The sequence below is a fragment of the Pectinophora gossypiella genome, chromosome 24 (assembly GCF_024362695.1).
Source record: "Pectinophora gossypiella chromosome 24, ilPecGoss1.1, whole genome shotgun sequence".
In the NCBI taxonomy this organism is placed as follows: Eukaryota; Metazoa; Arthropoda; class Insecta; order Lepidoptera; family Gelechiidae; genus Pectinophora; species Pectinophora gossypiella.
This window is the reverse complement of record NC_065427.1, coordinates 3,368,986-3,389,986: the sequence shown is the minus strand read 5'-3', so window position 1 is coordinate 3,389,986 and position 21,001 is coordinate 3,368,986. Positions and strand designations below refer to the sequence as shown.

Genomic DNA, 21,001 nt, shown 5'->3' with positions numbered 1-21,001 from the left:
ATGAACCATCATCAGCGAGTGGATATTTTTCTTGGGTACTCGAGTCCAGTAATTCCTTGTCAGGCTGTGAAACTCCGTGCGATATTGAAGGTACAACATTGGCGTAAAAGGTTTTAATTGATTTGTCTCGTGTAACGATTGCCAATTTAACTAGAGGGCTTTCCAGTTCGTGAGGTTTCTGTGATCCAAATGTAAATATCGCCAAATTATTTTCCTCTACAACTTGAAGATTCAGCTCTTCAGCGATCCCTAGAGTGACGTAACTTCGTTGGCTACCACAATCGAGCAAAATCCGACAGGTCTTAAGAATATCACGACCTTGAACCGCAGCTACCGCCGTCTGCAATACCGTAGATCCATCTCTCATATGCAGTACGCTCGTATTCTCTTTTACTTTGTTTTGAAGTCTCTTCGGACATAATGCTTTATTATGGAAACCAAACCGTCCACAATATTGGCAATTTTTCTTTTTATTGCAGTCACGTACTAAGTGACCAGTTTTAAAACAGCTAAAACATCTATTTCTGGCTTTTAATTTTGCTTTCCTTTCATCAATTGCAGTAACTTTATTACATTCACCTTTGTGATCTCCATCACAAAATACACATGACCATTTCTCCTTTTTGCCTCCATGAAATTTATTATTTCTTTCTCCATTAGAATCGAATTTCCTTTTAGTTGGTTTATTACTTGGTCTTGAATTCCAAGAAGACGATCTAGGATTCGCAGTGTTCCATTGCCTCTTATAGTGATTTGTTCCATTAGAGTTATAATTTGTTCTTGGATTATTGGCCTCGTTCACATGTAATGTTTCCACCGTATATGGTGATGTCTCGTTTGAAGTATTCACTTGAGTAACTCTGTTCGCTTCTTCCTTCGCTGATATTACTATGGAGAGTTGTTTTAATATCTCTTCTATCGAGTTTGTTGCCTCAGCATCCAATCTCATTTTGATTTCGTAAATAATATCAGTAGGAAATTTTTCCATAATAAGGTATTGAATCTGATTGGTATTAGTATTTTCCTTCATAGACTGAAGTATTCTAAGGTGCCTTGAGACTTCGTCTAAGGTTTGTCGACTCTCTTGTATATTTCCAGCTCTTTTAATCATGGTAAGTGCCTTATGGTGAGCATATATGATCTCACTGTCTTTCCCATATCTTGCTTTTAAGGTATCAACTGCAAGTTTATAACTACGGTTTGTTGTATCAAATCCATCTACAAGTCTTGCCGCATCTCCCTTGAGTGAGCTCTTGAGATAAAGCAGCTTGTCCACATCATTTAAATTTCTTCGTCTTATATTAGACGTGAACTGATCCCAAAATGAATGCCATTCGAGCAGATTTCCGCTGAATTCGGGTAATTTCAAATCCGGTAACTTGCTATAACTTGATGATTTATTAACTTCTGTCGAGGTTGAAGGTTGATCCGCTTGAATTTTCAGCTTGGCGTCCAACTCTGCCAAGACTTCTTCTCCTTGTAGTTGATAAGTAGTGAAATCTGATATCTCATCAGGGTCAGGGTTATTGCATATTTTGAAATAGTTATATAGTTCACATGTAAAGCGTGACAATATGGCTGTAAGTTTAGTTTTTATAATTTGTGCCTTTTCTAGATTATGCTGATCTATTGAGATCTTACAAAGGCAGTGACCTTGATCAGTTAAGTTCCTTATTTCTTGGACAAATTTGGATAACCTGTTTATCAGTATTTCTTCCATTGTTAGACATGAATTCCTGAAAACAAGTTCAACAGTGCACCAATGTACAGAACATATTATACATTGATGTAATGTACAAACACATACACAAAGGAAAAACCTATAAGGTAATTATTTAATTAAATATCTATACTGTCACATAAACATCAATAACAAATTATAGTATTCAATAGTATTTAACTATAAAGTACTCTTATCAGTAGATAAGATTAAAGTATTAATAAGAAGTATTTTGCTAATAACTTCCCCTTAACATGAATTAATCCATACATTTACATACATTCTAAAGTTTGGTAGGTATTTCACTTTAAAACATTTACTTCATACTCTGCCTACCCTCTTAGTAATACATCACGTAATATATGTAGAATAGCGTCATAAAATTACTATCCCACTGATACATACATAAAGTTAACTTTTCGTGTGCGTTCGAGATGTTTCTGCCATATTAGAAACAATGTTTCACATACCTTATATCCGTTTTGGTAACAATCAGTAGGTAGGTAGGTATATTTGCCGCGTACCCACAGCTGCAATCGAGCTGGATCAGTATTCGACTATCCACTCATAACCGCTTATTATAAGTTTCCAATAAACTGCGGTGTTCACCTGTTAATAATAACGTAAAACATTGTAGACTGACCGTTTTTCTTACAAAGATTCCCGACAAAATCATAATTATTTCAGTCGATTCTGTATAACTTGTTTACACTGAACGGAATCAAGTCAACTAGAAATCTAATTCAATACATACTTATTGAATATACACAACTTATCGAAATTACACTATTATCTTCAAACTAAAAGATATTTCTTTTCACGTAGATCGACCTAAACTTTCAATTGTTTTTCAAAACAAATGAAGTTAGCTTTGTTCGTAAGTATCAAGACTTCGTTATCATATAAGAAAAGTAAAAAATCTCAAAATTAGCAAGCGAAAACTAATAAAATGATTTACAATAATACTCACCAGTGTATGACACACAAAATTAATCACTTTAAATAAGTTGACACTAATTATTAACAAATTTTATAGAATTTTTCACTTCCAACACCTCCGTATAGAAACCACAAAGGGCAAAAATAAAAATGTCCGCCATTGCTCTTATGTTGGTAAACCTGCGGTCAGCCGAGAAAATGTCTGATGGATATTTTCTTTTTAAATATTACTTACGTTACAAGCACGTAATAATCTTAAACTTAAATTAGCTTAAAATTAATAACAATATTTACTCTTAATAATACCAGCTTATTTCAGAGATAAAGATATTCATAGTCGTACATACTTTCAGCGGAACATTCGCCATGTTGGTAATACGCACGTTCACGCAAACCGTGCTTATTCCAGTACATTTTGATTTCTGACAAATATTTGGAATTAAATATATATGTGTGACTTAATTCCAAACATAGTATAAAAATACTAATAACAATATTAACATCAAGCATATCATGGGACGGACCTTATTAGCTAGTTAGCTAAGAAATAGTTGTTCACGTACTATTCAGGTGTTTAGTTATTTGACCTGGCAACAGATGGCGTTATGAGTCACAACTTTCAATTATTTTATAAAAAATTTAAAGTTTTCAGTAATGTCAGTGCATAATTGTATCATATTCATTTCGGATTCAACCCAATATATCTAAACATAAACGATCCCAGCATCTCCACCAAATATCGCCGCCTATAAAGTGACCTAAGAAGCTAGTAAACAGCTTAATCGCGACGACAGAACAGTTATGATAACAATTATGCACTTACTAGACTTTCACGTTGATTATGATATCTTCATTCATCTGTTCCCAGTTTAGCCAGGTTAACATAGATTCTGCTTCGCTTATCGGTCTGATATCGTTACCTGTTAACATAAATTATAATATGATTCCTTCTGCATGGAATCACCAAATACCTCTGTCTATCTTGAGAAACACAATAATTATAAGTTACTTTGTCTATCTTGCAATTCGTGGTCACCACATAGCGTGGTATGTCTAACACAATGTAGACTGGCCTCGGGCAACACCCACTCCACCTGATATATCAATATCGGCGGACAATGCCATGACCCGGTCGAACAGAAACCGCAATGGAGTCCATATTGAACAACTTACAATAGATCCAAAGGCTCACCTGTATAACACCAACACCACATGTGAGATACAAGTTGGCTGTATACCACGTTACAGCCTGAGACAGTCATCTTCCCCGGGGGAAACCCAATGATGAACATTGGGTGAACCACATTTATAATAAGCATTGCAAATAAGTCCTGCATACAAGCACCGACAGATCCATACATCTACCTCCAGTGTATGTCTCTTAGACAAAGTAACATCTAGGGATATAGCACCAATAAGAACCATGGAGTAATAAACTACTAAGAAACTATTCTAAGGTACTTAGCTTTCAATACATATCTGGACTCCCTCTTTCAACACATATTAATTTCACATCTCAAAATTATATCTTCACGTGGGAAGTTTGAACTTGTGAAAAACAGTTAGGTAACCATAGCAACTAGATAACGATATCAGAGACAACTTACCATAGACTAATCAGTATTGCTATATTACAATATGTACATCTCGCGGAAACGCCGCGACATATATATGTGTTGTGTGTAAAAAAAACAAAGGACATTGAACTATTGTACATTATAGTTTCGTTCTAAGAACACAAGGTTAGTGACGTCTGCCGCAGAAAATATTGTAACACCTAATTTTATAAATAAACCAGTGTTGGATAGTTGCGGAGTCTTTCGGACGTCTGCGATGTGACATACGGGAGTTTTACGTGACATAATTTGACAGAAATTGACATAGATTGACAGAGAAGAAATGGTGATGAATCGATGATGAATTGCGTCAGATATGAAGGTGATTTGCTTTTGTTTTGTGCTGGGTTTTTTTAAAGTGAAGTGTGCATTGCCTTGTTATTTTAATTGATGTTATAAAAATATCATCGTGTTTTCAGATTTCGCGACGCGATATAGGTAGTCAATATTATTAGTGTCATATTGTTTTTGTGTAAAGCATTATAACATCTGCTTCAAAATTATTTAAATTCCATCCCTCTGAGTAGTACCTACTTCTTTACTTAACTGGTTCTTTTAAAATACATACATAATACATAAACTGCCTATATACGTCCCACTGCTGGGCACAGGCCTCCCCTCAATCAACCGGAGGGGGTATGGAGCATACTCCACCACGCTGCTCCACTGCGGGTTGGTGGAGGTGTTTTTACGGCTAATAGCCGGGACCAACGGCTTAACGTGCCTTCCGAAGCACGGAATCATCTTACTTTTTCGGACAATCAGGTGATTCAAGCCTGAAAAGTCCTTACCAAACAAAGGACAGTCTCACAAAGTCATTTCGACAATGTCCCCATCGGGAATCGAAGCCGAACCTCCAGATCTTGAGCCTAACGCTCTAACCACTACACCACGGAGGCTGTTAGTCATTCAGTCTTTTTAATGCAACAGTAACAGGGTCACCACCTACCACGTTGGTCTAACAGAAAGCTCGGTGAGGTGTGGGTACTTAGTTCATCTAGCGAGGAATGTTACTCTGACTACCCCGATTGGGATATAGCCGTGAGCTTAGTAACAGGTAGTACTTATTATTGTTATTTATTAAAAATATATCTAGATTTTAGACGTTCTTCATAAACCAACACTGTAAACAATTCCGGTTTTACCTACCTATAACATTTTTTTTGTGATCGTGTTCATAATAGGTATTTGCTAAATCTGTTATTTTGTGCATTTCTGTTTTATGTGCATTTGATGCAAATTATACACAAGTAATAATTTATTACGTCCAACATAAACTCACGCCTGTAATCCCTAATGGGGTGGGCAGAGCCACAAGTAATCAAACACAACTTGCAGCCACTGTTGATACGGAATCCTAAGATGGATAATAATCTTCTCTCGTGTGGGTTGTGAGGTGGATTACCTGGTGCCAGGGTTACTATTGAGCCGCCAAAGGCCCCTGACATGACTCATGTAACGACTACATACTTACATCAGTAAGTAGTAACCGGGACCAACGGCTTAACACGGATCATCTTACTTTCGGACAATCAGGTGATCAACCTGTAATGTCCTAACCAAACTAGGGACCACAAAGTAATTTTTGTGATATGTCCCCACCGGGAATCAAACCCAGGACCTCCGGATCGTGAGCCCAACGCTCAACCACTGGTCCACGGATAATGATGAACCTCATTATGACAAGGGATCAGCCTATCACCCACAACACTGGGTGATATGTCTAATTGTAGAAAGGACACAATTCCACTGACGGATAATTAAAAAAGTATATAAGTGTAAAAGACTTATGATGCCGGTATAAGTGGTAGAGTTGCAAGAGGAAAGCCGTGCGGTCACGAGCATTAATATTTATACACTTTGGTACCATGTCACATTAACTTTTTTGACAAATTGAACTGTAAGTCTCACTAAATGTCAAATATGTTAGTGCGACAGAGTCCTAAAGTGGGTACATTATATTGCTCATGACTGTACATACCGAGATCAAACCCAGGATGTTTTAAGGAAACGCTAGGTCGAAAATACTCTAAACCGACAACCATGCATGAAGACTTTAATGAGAGTGAAGTGGAACTATGGAAGACATTTACAATTCAAGCAATAAACATAAAACTATGTTATGAACGAGTATGGGACGCAAGGATTTTTAAGAGAACTTAGTCATTTAGCCCCAAAGTGGTTGAAATTCAGCTAGATTTGATTTTAAAAATTAATAAAAACAAAAAGATCATCTTTTGAAACAATATCGCGTGGAATGTTCTAGACTCGTTCGCGCTGACAGCTATCGTAAAATAATTATTGCTAAATGAAGCATATTATAGCGACATTGACGTCGAATATTATTTTGAACCTCCACATGTTGCATTGGTGACTTGTGACGTCATGGAAACATATGACGCGTATTTTCCATATACTTAGGCAGAGATTACGACACTTAGGTACTACGATCCTGCCAGGACAGTGGCGGATTTACCAGTAGGTTGAGTAGGCTGAAGCCTAGGGCGGCAGATTTTAGGGGGCGGCAAATTTTTTTTTGTCTTACAGAAGTAAAATAATAGATAATTATATAGGTACACAAAGAAACAAGTGACAAGAGTTATAACATTTTAGTAATGCACAGTATACTGAACATTCTTACGTCTGTACGTACGGGCTTCAACAACCGAACATATTTTGCTAACTTTGCGCCGTGTTTTTGGTAGCGCTGTGCACTCGACTATAATTAGTATCGAATTTCAGAGGTCAGTAGGGGCGGCAAAATTTGAATAGCCTACTGGCGGCAAATTTGTAAAACCGCCACTGTGCCAGGAGCCAGTTCATCTAGCGATGGATGTACTGCTAACTATTCAATGAGGTACTTTTCAGGGTATGTTCCCATAAAAAAATATAGATGGCGATGTACAAAGTTGCCTTCGTTTAACCTTCTTATCTCATGGATAGCAGACGTATTTTATCTTTGTTTTTAAGTACTTATAAAAGATGAAATGACCCTTGTTATTACACCCAGGCACAATACGACTTCCACCCAGTATTATTCTAATCAAAATAAAGAGAAGCAATATAGGTAATAAGTAGTTAAATCTGTACTTTATTTCTAGTTTTATTCTGTTTATAGTAAAGGTGATTTCAGCCATTGATGTATATAATTATGTTACTATTACCTATTACTTATAGTTTTCGGGGTACAGAATTCCAAAACTTAGCGTTTCCACTATAATCGATGCTAATGTACAGTCATGAGCAATATGATGTACCCACTTGAGGACTCTGTCGCACTAACATATTTGACATTCAGTGAGACTTACAGTTCAATTTGTCAAAAAAGTTGATGTGACATGGTACCAAAGAGTACCTATATACATATTAATGCTCGTGACCGTACATAAAGCATTAACGTGACAGACTGACATGAATCATGTTCTGGGCCTCCATTATGGTTCCTCCTTCTCGGAACTGTATTTATAAAGCACTTGACATTACTACGCGTTCATCGCGCTTCAGCCGTGGAAGTTTTAAGGAAAGTTACGAAATACAAAAATGATCTCGGATAATGTATTTAAAGTGTTTTTTTAAGACCGCCGGAAGTGGAGAAGAGTAGGCCTACATCCAAAGCTGGATAGGCCACAATGATGATGATGATCTTTTTAAGATAGACCCTTCTAGTCATCTAGTAAATAGACAACCGATTCTGTTACTTATGTTTTCGCTTAAATCACAAGATTTTTCCCCTATTCCCAGTAGTCTTACCAGTTGAACTACTGGGAATTTCCTTCCCAATAGACTTACTGAATAGTAAGACTTCGCTTTTTGAATCACTAAACATTGCGACGGCCTTCGTGGTCCAGTGGTTGAGCGTTAGGCTCACGATCCGGAGGTCCTGGGTTCGAATCCCGGTGGGGAAATATCACAAAAACTACTTTGTGATCCCTAGTTTGGTTAGGACATTACAGGCTGATCACCTGATTGTCCAAAAGTAAGATGATCGGTGCTTCGGAAGGCACGTTAAGCCGTTGGTCCCGGTTACCACTTACTGATGTAAGTATGTAGTCGTTACATGAGTTATGTCAGGGGCCTTTGGCGGCTCAATAATGAGTAGCAGTAGCGTGGCCATTTGATGAGGCTGGTATTCCATCCATAAAATCCACACGATAAGAAGACTAAACTTTAGATACGGCACACTTGTTCGCATCAACCGTCATTTTTATTTACTAGAAATTTCCTGAAGGAAGCAGGTTGTAGACTAGCACCTAATGATTACTGGGGTAGACTGAGCCACAAAATAGTCTAGATATTTTAACCTACCCAAATGATCATAAGCTCAACATCAAATAGTATAATATGATCATAGAAAACAAAAAGCATATTCTAATTCTGACTACTTTTCTCCAATAACACATGACTTCCATACCTACTATTCACAACATTATAAACAATAACAATACTACAAATCCATGACTCAAGTCTGAAACTATTCCAGGCGCAACCGCACTGCAAACCGCAGATTTAATTCTAAACAAACGCATGACTGACTAATGACTTATCGTTCCAGAGCGCCGTCGAGTCCCCATGCACATGCGACGAATGCCAAGCGGAACAAATACCTATACGAACCCAGCCCACGATCACGCAGCCGGCTAAAATGACGTCAGTCACACCGAACAATGTACAGACTCCAAATACGGCCCTGCCAAATGTGGCAGGAAACAATGAAAACGAAAGAGTTGTCGACGTTTTAGTCCACGACGCCCCGGCTGATGTTCCAAGGTTCTTCCAAGCGGTAGCGTCACCGCCTTATCACGTCGCCTCTCCCCCACCTCCAGGGTTCGTCATAGCCCCATACCAACCCCCACGGTTCCACACAGGAGGCAACGTCGAAGATTTGTTAGGAGATGTCCAATCTTCACCGTCGATACAAACGACGTTCATACAACAGAATTCCGTATTCATGTGCAATACCAAAAGGGTAATGCAGAAATGCTGCTGTCAGAATCAAAATCAGAACCAAAATCAGCAGAGGAAAGAGACGGTAACACAAAATGGTAACACACAACCACAGCAGAATACTTATGTTACGGAGAAGAATATAGAACTGACATACGACTATCCACGAGCTACGCCAATAGCTGCTACTCCAAGCCCGAAGTCTGAAGAAATGACGACGACAACTGAAGTAGCAAGTACAGTTGTGTTCGTAGAGAGAAGAATTCCAGTCAAGCCAAAGAAATTCGACTTTTTCTTTCGATCTCGATCAGCACCCGTTGGGGAAAACGAAGAGCCAATTTACGCTACTGTCAACAAACTACCCAAACGTCTGCGAAGAATGGAACTAGCAAACTTAGAGAAGGAGGTAGCATACAAAACTGGTGAACCAGATTCTTCAACACGAACTGAAATGACTTTGAAAACCGATTCGGAATCTCAAATACCGCCACCTGATGATGACACGAGTAGATCGGAGCGGGAGAAGTCTACTGTGCCGCAAAGACCTGATTCTCCTAAAGCGAAAAAGCGGAAGAGATTCTCTCTTACCTTTAAGAAGAGAGAGAGGAAAAGAAGGGAGAAGAAGAAGGAGACTAAGAATGGGACAGCAAAGAATGGGGCCCCGGTGCAGCTTGAGAGTGATAACGAAAGGTTGATAGAGGTGGAGGTACACAATGAAATAACGAAGCCCAAACATTGTACGCGACATAGACCGAGGAATACCATGTCGTCTTCTAGTTCGGGCCCGCGGTACAAGCGGGACAGCTATCAGGTAAATTGAATTAATTCAATAGTTTTTTTTTAAACATATATATACAGGGTGTTGGTGACATCGTAACGAATACTCAGGGGGTTGATTCAGACCACGATTCGGAGTTAATATCAAGTAGATTTTTTTTTAGTTTTATTAAAATTATTTACAATTCTATACTTTTGCGATGGAAAATTCCACTTGATATTAACAGAATAATCAGCTGAATCATCCCCCTCAGTATTCATTACGATGTCACTTACACCCCGTATAAGTACATACAGTAGCCACACAAGTAGGTACGGGTGTTAGTGACACCGTAACGAATACTGAGAGGGATGATTCAGACCATGACGGAACTTCCTGTCGGAAAATTTGTTTTCTTTTTTAATTACTTTCCGTTCCATACTTTTGCGACGGAAAATTCCACTTCATATCAACTCAGAATTATGGTCTGAATCATTCCTCAAAGTTTTCGTTACGATGTCACTAACACCGTGTATATATTTTTTCGGGATAAGTCTGGTTTGTTTTCGGATGGAAAACCAACGTAAAAGATTCGGTTTGGAAGTCATGGACGTAGGGAAGGCTGTTTAGAGTTCCAAATTCAAATTCAAAAATATCTTTATTAAGTAATATAATAACTCTTTGAATCGCCATTTTTACATAACGAACGTCTCATCCGCCTTAAACTGCTGCGTTATTACAATCTATTTCTACGTGATTCACCACATTTAGGGCCCCAATGCCAAGATTGGCCGCAAGTTGTCTTCTGTAAATCTATAACTGCTATAGCCCTTGTAACGTGGCATGATAAAAAAAAAGTTTGCACTTGATCTAATGATTCTTGAAAAAAAAATGATTATATCTTCTATATCTCTCGTCTCTATCAGAATCAGAATCATTTATTCAACGTAATTATCATGGATAAACTTGTTGAAGGTCAATGTAACATTTTTGAATTTACGTCATTTCGCAAGGTGTTATGGCTGAGGAGAAGAAATGACAAGAAACTGCAACAGCAACACATCTTTAAAATCAATGAGGGTACATTACAAGTTATTTAATAACTAGAGGAACACATTCAATACCAGACATTTTTATCATTTAGGTAATCATTAATCTTATAATAGGCTTTTTTACATAAAGTAAGCTTCACGTGAGCTTTAAATTTGTTCTCTGACAAATTTAAAATATTATCTGGTATTTTATTGTAAAAACGTATACATAACCCCAAAAAAGATGAATTTAATACTCTTACATACTAAGCTGTATACCGTTGGTACGAAAGAGACATATTATCTCTTGTCTCTTTCGCGCTAAGAGCTACATTTATATCGCTGTACAGTCATGAGCAATATAATGTACCCACTTTAGGACTCTGTCGCACTAACATATTTGACATTTAGTGAGACTTACAGTTCGATTTGTCAAAAAAGTTAATGTGAGATGGTACCAAAGTGTATACATATTAATGCTCGTGACCGTACTGGGTACTATATCTTACCTCTATCCTGCTGTCACTCTACCTTTTATCATAGTGCGTCATTTTTTATTCTCTGGCTTCCGCGGTTAGCGATGCACTAATGTCAATTCTTTAGTGACCGTGGTATTAAGGGGTAATTTCCAATGATGAACGTGAGTTTAATCTAGGCATAGAATGAGGAATAATACTACGTACCTACAGAACGGCACCGATCCGCTCCCCACCAGCAGCTGAGCTGGATTTACCTCACCCCCTCGGGTTTACTTTAGTCTTCAATCGTAGGGCGTCAGACGTCACACGCAGTTGCGCGTATACGCTAACGTCGATGTGTAGTGTCTGTGTAAAGTGAGGAATTTTGTATGAAGTGTCCGGGGTGTGTTCTAGGTATATCTTGTTTTCAAATAAGTTAAATAAGAATGCTATATCTCCCAACTCCAAGACATGTCTCGTGTATCTTATACCTAATTTTTCTTCTATCGTGTGGGTTGTGAGGTGGAATACCAACCTCATCAATCCTGGTGTCAGGGTTATGATTGAACCGTCAAAGGCCTCTGACATGGCTCATGTAACGATTACTCATTTACATCAGTAGATAGTAACCTGGACCAACGGCTTAACGTGCCTTCCGAAGCACGGATCATCTTACTTTCGGACAATCAGGTGATCAGCTTGTGATGTGCTATCCAAACTAGGGATCACAAAGTGATTTTTGTGATGTGTCCCCACCGGGATTCGAACCCGGGGCCTCCGGATCGTGAGTCCAACGCTCAACCACTGGACCACAGAGGCCGTTACCTAATACCTATTTTAACCTGTATTTCCAGGAAATGACGACATCCCACTCGGAGCATGAACGCACCAACAGCATGTGTTCCTCAGTCAACTCTCTGGCGTCGGCGTGTACGCATAAGTCTAGGAAGTTGTCCGTGGCGCCGCCGGACACCGGATCCATACCCTGGTGTGGCTGCTGGGGCGCTGGCTGTGTCTGAAGAGGTGGATAACTGGAGTTTAAACATAAATATCAAGCGTAAAGTTCTCATACAATTGTACCGAACTTGCACCAATGAGTAGTTTATCTTAAGTGCAGTTTTCACTAACATAGTTGGCCCATTATAGACAACGATACGACTCACTACCTATCACGTTGGTCATACAGTAAGCTCGATGAGGTGTGGGTACTTAGTTCACCTTGCGATGAATGCCTCTGATTATCCCATAGGGATCGAGTCTTGAGCTTATGTTAAAAAGTTCTCACGAACTTTAGTCTTTATAAAACTTGTAAAATCAAACTTCAATGCCTACACCCGTATTCTAAGATATTAACTCAAACCTGTAAGTTCCGTCCTCAGTGGAAGACCTGGAACTAAATAAAGACCTAAAGGTGACAAAAACGTTTCAATTTTTCTGTTTAACTTTATGAATTCTAATAAAGTGTAATAATAAATGCGATATTTGTCACGTTTTTCTGACTTCGCAAGTTGCTTTTTCGTACAAATTCCATAGTCATCACGTGTTTTGACGTTTAGTAAATTACTGATTTGACTAGCCATTGTAGGCATCTCCAATAAATAAAAAATGGGACAAGATACAAATAAAACAGCAATCATCTCCTTAGCATTATCCCGTTTCTCACAGGGTCCGCTTACCTAACCTGAAGATTTGACAGGTCGAGATTTTTACAGAAACGACTGCCTATTTGACCTTCCAACCGCGAAGGGAAAACCAGCCCAATACAGGTTAAGTCACATACCTTCGAAAATGCATTTCTCGGGAATGTGGGTTTCCTCACGATGTTTTCCTCACCGCTGTTAATAATTGATGATCCAAACATGAATTCGAAAACAAATTCGACAATGATTGGTTTAGGCCTGTGCTAAATTCGAACCTGCGACCTTAAAGTGAGAGGCAAGCGTTCTGCCAACTTTGCTACCACAGCTCAGCAAATAAAACAACAAAGTATTGCTATATTACTAAGGATAGGTTACCATCAAGTTATACCTATCTGCATTTTTTATCCGCCAAAAAGAATCGACGACTAATCGACATGCAAAACACACGCCAACTTTAGGCAGAAATTTAAACAACCTCTCGAAATTTTTCATTGGCCAATTACCAAACAGAATTAAATTGACATTTGACGTGTATCAAACGGGTTGCAAACCAGAGATCCCTATTTGATTCGCCCGAGTTATTCATTCATTCACTTCAAAATTAAGTTGTCAAACATCCGTCCCTTTCCTTTTCGGCGGATAAGAAAAAGAGGGGTATAACTTAAAATCAAATTAGGAGGTCTCTGTAGGAATCGGGGCATCTATCGGGACAAACTTAGAGTTTTGAGTTTTAAAACTAGCGCTATCTTCTTCGCGCTAAGCGGAAGTGTGAGACAGCGCTATTTTACTTGATAAACTTCACACTCCGTAACCGTGCATGTTATAATATAATGTAAATACTTACAAGATCGATAATCTGTGATCCTTACTTAAGTAATATGCCTGTCGAATAAAATATTACTGTCTGTTGAATGGATTAAAGTTTATTATTTATTTCATCCACATTTTATTTTCTCCTACAAATTAAACTAAAAAACTGACAACTGAATAAAGATATTTTTAAGTTGAGTTTAGCTCACTGACAATCGTAGATATACATACACAATCTACTATTGTATAACCATGTCAGGTGCCTTTGGCGGCTCAATAGTAACCCTGACACCAGCGTTGACGAGGTTAGTACTCCACCTCACAACCCACACGATAGAAGATCTACTATTGTGTAGATATGGTTGGAGGTCGATGACCGATTTCACCAATAAAAAGACAAAAAAGTTACAACAAAAACAATTTACTAGATAAGCGTGTACCTTAGGCTACATCTTCACATACCATCAGGTGAGATTGTGGTCAAACGCAAGAAAAAATAAAAATATTTAGTACTATCGTTCCAACGTACTCACTTTCCAATCGGCGTTCCCCAAAAACGCGATAAATGGCGTTGTTAAGTTTTTTCTTCGTTTAAACTTCTAATTTCACGGATAACTGACATATGCATCTTTTATCTTTGTTTTTGGGTATAAATGATGACCCTTTTTATTATAGCAAGGTACAATTACAACTTCCAGCCATTATTATTCTGATCAAAATAAAGAGAAGCAGTATAGGTAGTAACATTCGTCTATACATAATGTGATCCAAATATCAAACAACAATTACATGCTTCTGTCATTTCATTACATTTTTGAATAATTATGTACCCCAGCAACGAGAAAATAGGTAATTATCACGTTAAAAGTGAACAACGCCATCTATCGTGTGTTTGGGGAACGTCGATTGGAAAGAAAAGATAGATAAGTGTATCCCAAAATAGAATACCATTTTTAAAAATTTCAACAAAAAAGTCGGGTACTAAAATAAAAGCCCAAATCATTACATAGATGGTTATTTATTATAAAATATGACACATTCCTTTGAACTGTGTTTTACAGTAATTGAAACGCACATAGCAAATGTTGCCGACTGAACCGTCACTGTCTGTCGCTCCTAAAACTTCGAAAACATCCGATAATTTCGAAAACTTCCGATAATTTCGAAAACTTTCGATACTTTCGAAAATTTCCGATAATTCCAAAAAAACCCATAATTTCGAAAATTTCCGTTAATTCCAAAAATTTCGAAAATCTCCGAAATTCCAAACCCCGAATATCACAACAGCCACGATGCCTACCACAACACTTAGTATATTTCATTAAAACTGGCCTTTAAAACGATTAGCTTATACTTCGCAAAAGCTTAAACAACTTACTCAAATTCAATTTAAATGTTTTTTTAATTTTACTTACTCAAACATTCCAAAGATCATATCCGATGATTAATATTGATCAGCCGAACTATATTTTACGTTCTCAGTACGCTTAACTGAACAAATAGTGGTAACTCACAAGTAATCAAAGACAACATGCAACCACTGTTGATACGAAGTAAAGCTGGATATGATGAACCTTATGGTGATAAGGGATCAGCCTATCGCCCATAACATTAGTCCATCATGTTAGAGGACACAATCCCTATGTCGGATTTTACGACAGGCCTGGGAAGACAAACAGCTCAACGTGTTCTATGTCTTGTATTTGCTCCTAGAACAGCATAGACGCAGCCAGCGTAGAAATATTGGTACGTAATCCTTTATTTTTCCAATTTTTTTATTTTTCCAAATTTTTTACAACATAGTTTGGCGATGGGGGTGTGCTGGCGCCAAAGGATGTTTTTAGGGTACCGAACAGAGCATAGTATCCCGTCACAAATTGATAAGTGTGACTAGAGATCGACGATCCGTTTGAGTCATGCTTGAGGTTATATATATGCGTCTCGCTGTGTAAACTACGATATCGCGTTTCAGGGCAGCATTATTGAATGTGGCGCCATCTGTTGCATGTGGGCGGAACTATCTGGTCAACTAGTTTGGTCCGCCACAATAGTACCAGCTACCCGTTTTGGCCAAGTATTAATACGGAAACAGTCTCCCCATATGCAATATCAAACACTGAAGGCATACGTACTCAGTCCTAAATTACTAACTAGCGAACATCCTAAGCAGGTTACACCACCAAATATTTACATAACACTTGTTTTAGATGACGTCATACACCAGAGCCTTCAGCGCTCCCCATTTGTCCTGTCAAGTAATGAATGCCATCCGAAGCATATTAAATTATAAATTATAACAATAAATAATTATTTACTTTAACGCTGGCATTAATTTGGTGGTTAGCTGCAAGCAAATTTACCAAAACACAACACCAACACTAAACGACATTAGGACCAAAACCGCGTGCAGACAGTGACGTTTCAATCGGTCAAGCGTACATTGATTTCTACTTAGAACATTCGAGAACCTACACGAAAAAATTTGGACAAAATATTCCATACAATTTATTAGGAATCACCAAAATCACCACACGTTTCCAAAATAAAAACAAAATGGCACGTAGCATAAAAAAGTAGAAAATGTGTGTGAAAATAAAAATAAAAAAGAAATAAAAAACACTCCTCAAATAATTGTAATCGAGTAACAAAGAATATGGCTTTAAAACTCTTTCATAAAAAATATCTCAATAAATAAATTACGCAAAAAAATAAATGAATAAATGTACAATATTTACATCGAATATTTATATAGAAATTGCATTTTAAAAATCATTAGGGGAAGGAATTTCCAACCAATAAGTTTCCACTCGTTGAGATCTAAGAAAAGCGAAAATTTATAGAAAAATAAAATTAAAACACAGGTAGGCTATGTCTTTTTCGATTCGTTTAGTAAAATATAAAAAACTCCATCACGTCATTCCCCTAATGGACATGATATTGTTGTCTCGTTCTCACACACGCCTTACAAGCGACGTCGACGAGTGTGCGAAAGAGACAGATGATATAATGACGTTATTATATCGATAAAAACTTACGTAAATACACCTTATCTAGGCTTAATGGAGACATCTAATATATTAAATATACTTAAGAATTAGTTACATTGATTTTTGTCTTAAGTCTTACGACAACAGAAATTTTAACACCGCATACAACGCGTATTGAAGTTTTTTTTTTTTATAAAAGCTTGGGAGTATTGCACTTGCAAAACTTATGAGAACTCTCACTCACATCCAAGTTTATGTGGATCAAATCCCGTTGTACCGAATCCGTAAATTAAGAAATTAAGCTGTCATTTTACAAATGATAATATTCGCACACCTACTTCTATTGGCATTGGAATGAAGGGTAAAAGATCTTTATAACGTTTAACGACTAAATGAAATTCACTTGAAATATACGCACTACGTCAGTCTATATATATAAACACTTAAATGTACAAAATAGGCCATTCATCCCTATTTAAAAATGGGTTATTCTCACTTCCTCTTTGTCTCGATTAATTACGAGAAAAAAATAGTATACATATAAGGTATAAAGACTTCCATAATCGCAATTTAATGTTAAAACACCTTTAGAGTGATAGACTATAGCGGATGTTATTAAACAGTAAGATCGTATACTAGTAATTACCTATAGTTATTCAATAAAATATTTTGACGATAAAAAAGTCTTATACTTATGTAATAAATAAATTTAAAACTGGTAAAATTTGATCCTTCTTCTGTATTAGGGATTGATCATTATTTATTAGTTCCTATGTTGTTCATTCGAAACTTGTTAAACAAAGTGAGAATAACCTTTTTAAAGTTTAAATTATTGAAATAAAAAAGCTTAAGAAAAAGTAAAAGCTGCATAAATTGGCTGCATTAGAATAATTTGCAGAAAAATCCATAGAATAAAATAAAATTAAGTCATTGCAACCGGTTATGGCAGACTCCTTGACCGCGCTACGAAAGAAGTCCCGCGAAAGTCAAAGATAAATTATGAAATTCTTATTACTAAACAAAGGCAGCTCTAAAACTGACGAAAAACATTTCCTTTTTTTTATTTAACTTATTTACGAATTCTACTCCGATATCCCTTGGTCTTGGTTCCATACAAGACCATTAACCCGGCCCCAGGGGGAACAGAGTCATCTTCTCTGCCCTCCACTGGGGCAATTCCTGTTCGGCGCGTCCTTGCCGCGGGGGTGGGCGCCTCTTACTTCAGTAGGCCGGAGTGAGATGGTGGCTGAGTTCGAATAGGGACCCAGACCTACGGGGTATAACGTAGAACCCTTGCCCAGGGATAAGGGTGAAGACCTCAACGGCTGCAGAGGCGGAGATGGGAGCCATCGGTACGGCAATGCAGGACGGAAGGGGCATGTCACAGGGACTGTAACCTGGAACCTGACAGAGGGCAGCAGTAACTGTCAGTACTATTCAGAGGCAGAGGACAGGAGTCCTAGTATGGCTTTGTAATAGACTACTCTGGGCGCCATCCCACTCGCGTTAGACAGAGTACTGCGGGGCGGAAGGCAAGAGGGAAACCACTGCCCTATTTTTCCCTAAAAAGTAGCATGGAGAGTATTCGGAAAATGCTACACCGACAAGAGCGTGGCTCTTAAATTGATGATGATGATGATGACTCCGATATCCGTCTTTCTATGACGTGACAGGATGCTTTTTCATACAAATCCCGTAGTAAATTCGTGTTATAACGTTGAGTAAAAAGTAACTGATTTGAATAGTTGAAAACTAGCATATTATAATGACTTGTCATTTAGTAGACTTCTTTCGTGTCGCGTTCTCTATTTTTTACATCTTTGACAGCTCTAATAATACCAAAAAGAAATAGAGCTACTTTTATAACCGTCAATTCATATTTAAAAGTCGGTCTACCAAAATCGCAATTTAAAAATTGCAAAGAAATCAGTCTCGAACATTTTGCTGCCTTAATAAGTTTTCCCAAACCACAACAATAGTTTAGCTACTGTTAATATAAAGGCAAATCTGAGATTTTTCTTATTGATCCACATCCCAACTGACACTTCACAACTGCCCATTCCTTGGGCCCGAGTATCTTAAAAAAATATAAATAAATTCCAAATATTTTGGTTAATTATCATAACACTGAAAGAGATAAAATATTAGTGCTATCTCATATATGTTGTCTAAATTAATTCGGGTGAATATGTGAAACAGCTCTGGAGGATGTTATTACCAATAAGGGGAAGTGTGAGAATAACATATGGACGCATATAGGCTGATTACGTATATGATATAATAAGATGACACTAGTCTGTCTCCCTCACTCCTATGTATAATGACAATTCGAATTTGAGAACTTTCCATTCACCATTATCTCCCTAGCGTTATCCCGTTTTTCACGGGGTCCGTTTACCTAACTTGAAGATTTGATAGGTCCGTTTTGTTACAGAAGCGTCTGCGAACTCGGAGAATGCTCGGTGAAGCGTGGGTACTTAGTTCATCTTGGATATACCTCTGACTATACCAATTGGGATATAGTCGTGAGCTTATTACTCCGAACTTCCTATTTTGATACAATATAGATTTATCGAGCCCAAACCCTCAATAGTTTAGAATAAAAAGACACCAATTACAAAATTTATTATAAATAAATAGCTATGCAAATATAACCCGTACAAATTAAATATACACCTCGCATCAGAGATCGCATATCAATGAGCTGTTTATTTAATTCGTACAAGTCATATTCTAATCACGTCTTCAAACCATTTCCATACTAAAGATAAGAAGCTAAAATATTAAGGCTGAAAAGAACGGCAAGTCTCATAGGAATAAACGTGTATGATTAATATTTTACGTGACACGACTATCTAGCTAGCATGTTATCTAAACAGACACCGATATAACATACTTTTATTAATATCCACTATATTTGTTGTAGTCTTTAAGTTGTGAGGAAACTTGGCTGGTAAAGAGAGCTTTTTCAAAGCAAGTTAGAGACATTTTGGACGCATGAAACGTTACAGACATTTAGGACGCCGATAATCCACCTCACAACCCACACGATAGAAGAAGAAGAAGGACGCTTGGGAACTTTGGCTTGCTAGCAAGTTGGTCTTACAGAAAGCCCGGTGAGGTGTGGGTACGGTCATGAGCATTAATATGTATACACTTTGGTACCATGTCACATTAACTTTTTTGACAAATTGAACTGTAAGTCTCACTAAATGTCAAATATGTTAGTGCGACAGAGTCCTAAAGTACATTATATTGCTCATGACTGTACTCAGTCATGAGCAATATATCACATTGCAAAGTTCCTCTGACTATCCCAATTGGGGTGTAGCCGTGAGCTTATGTTACGTAAAGACTTTAGCAAACAATCTCTAGCTTCTAACCTAACCCACAACAGACAGACGTCCTAAATGAGTTTAAATATTTAGAAGTATCATAATGTTGCCATAAAAAATATATTAGAGACTATGGTAGGATTTAGTGTTTTATCATTTGTTTAGCTACCGAAAAACCAGTCACGTTTTCTCATTTTTCTACCATTCAAGCTAACCTCACAACTTACGGACAATAGTTAATTTGTTTCACTTAAAGACTCGGGTGATTTGAGTTAATTATCTCCTAATGTACCAAAACCTTTTTGGTTAGTTCAATGGAACAATTAAATAATTAAACAAATACAAAATATAGGTATTAAAATATATTCACAAGTATGGCAATACGTTAAACAAATTCACTTAAGCTTGACACCGACTTATACCACATTAAAATAATGATTACGCAAGTATCACTATATTACTTTTAAATAAGGGACATTTCAGGCTACGTTCCCTAAAAAAAAATTAGATGGCGCTGTACAGATTTCACGTGATAATTACCTATTTTCTCATTGCTGGGGTATATAATGGCAGAGGCACATATAAAAATAATTGTTGCTTGATGTTTAGCTTAGGTACGTGTAGAATTATGTTGCTACCCATATAGCTATTTAGATTAGGTACGTGTAGAATTATGTTGCTACCCATATAGCTATTTAGATTAGGTACGTGTAGAATTATGTTGCTACCCATATAGCTATTTAGATTAGGTACGTGTAGAATTA

At 37.4% G+C, this 21,001-nt stretch overlaps 1 protein-coding gene across 3 annotated transcripts in view; it reads left to right on the top strand.

The window, feature by feature from the left end:
- LOC126377855 (uncharacterized) overlaps positions 1 to 14,041 on the top strand; it is an 87,150-nt gene extending 73,109 nt beyond the window's left edge. For all 3 annotated transcript variants that reach the window (XM_050025847.1, XM_050025846.1, XM_050025848.1), the window contains 2 exons: positions 8,828 to 10,030; positions 12,320 to 14,041. In XM_050025847.1, the coding sequence (XP_049881804.1) occupies positions 8,828 to 10,030; positions 12,320 to 12,484 (1,368 nt within the window). In that variant the 3' untranslated portion in view covers positions 12,485 to 14,041. The remainder of the gene's footprint in view (positions 1 to 8,827; positions 10,031 to 12,319) is intronic.
- Positions 14,042 to 21,001: the final 6,960 nt, after the last annotated feature.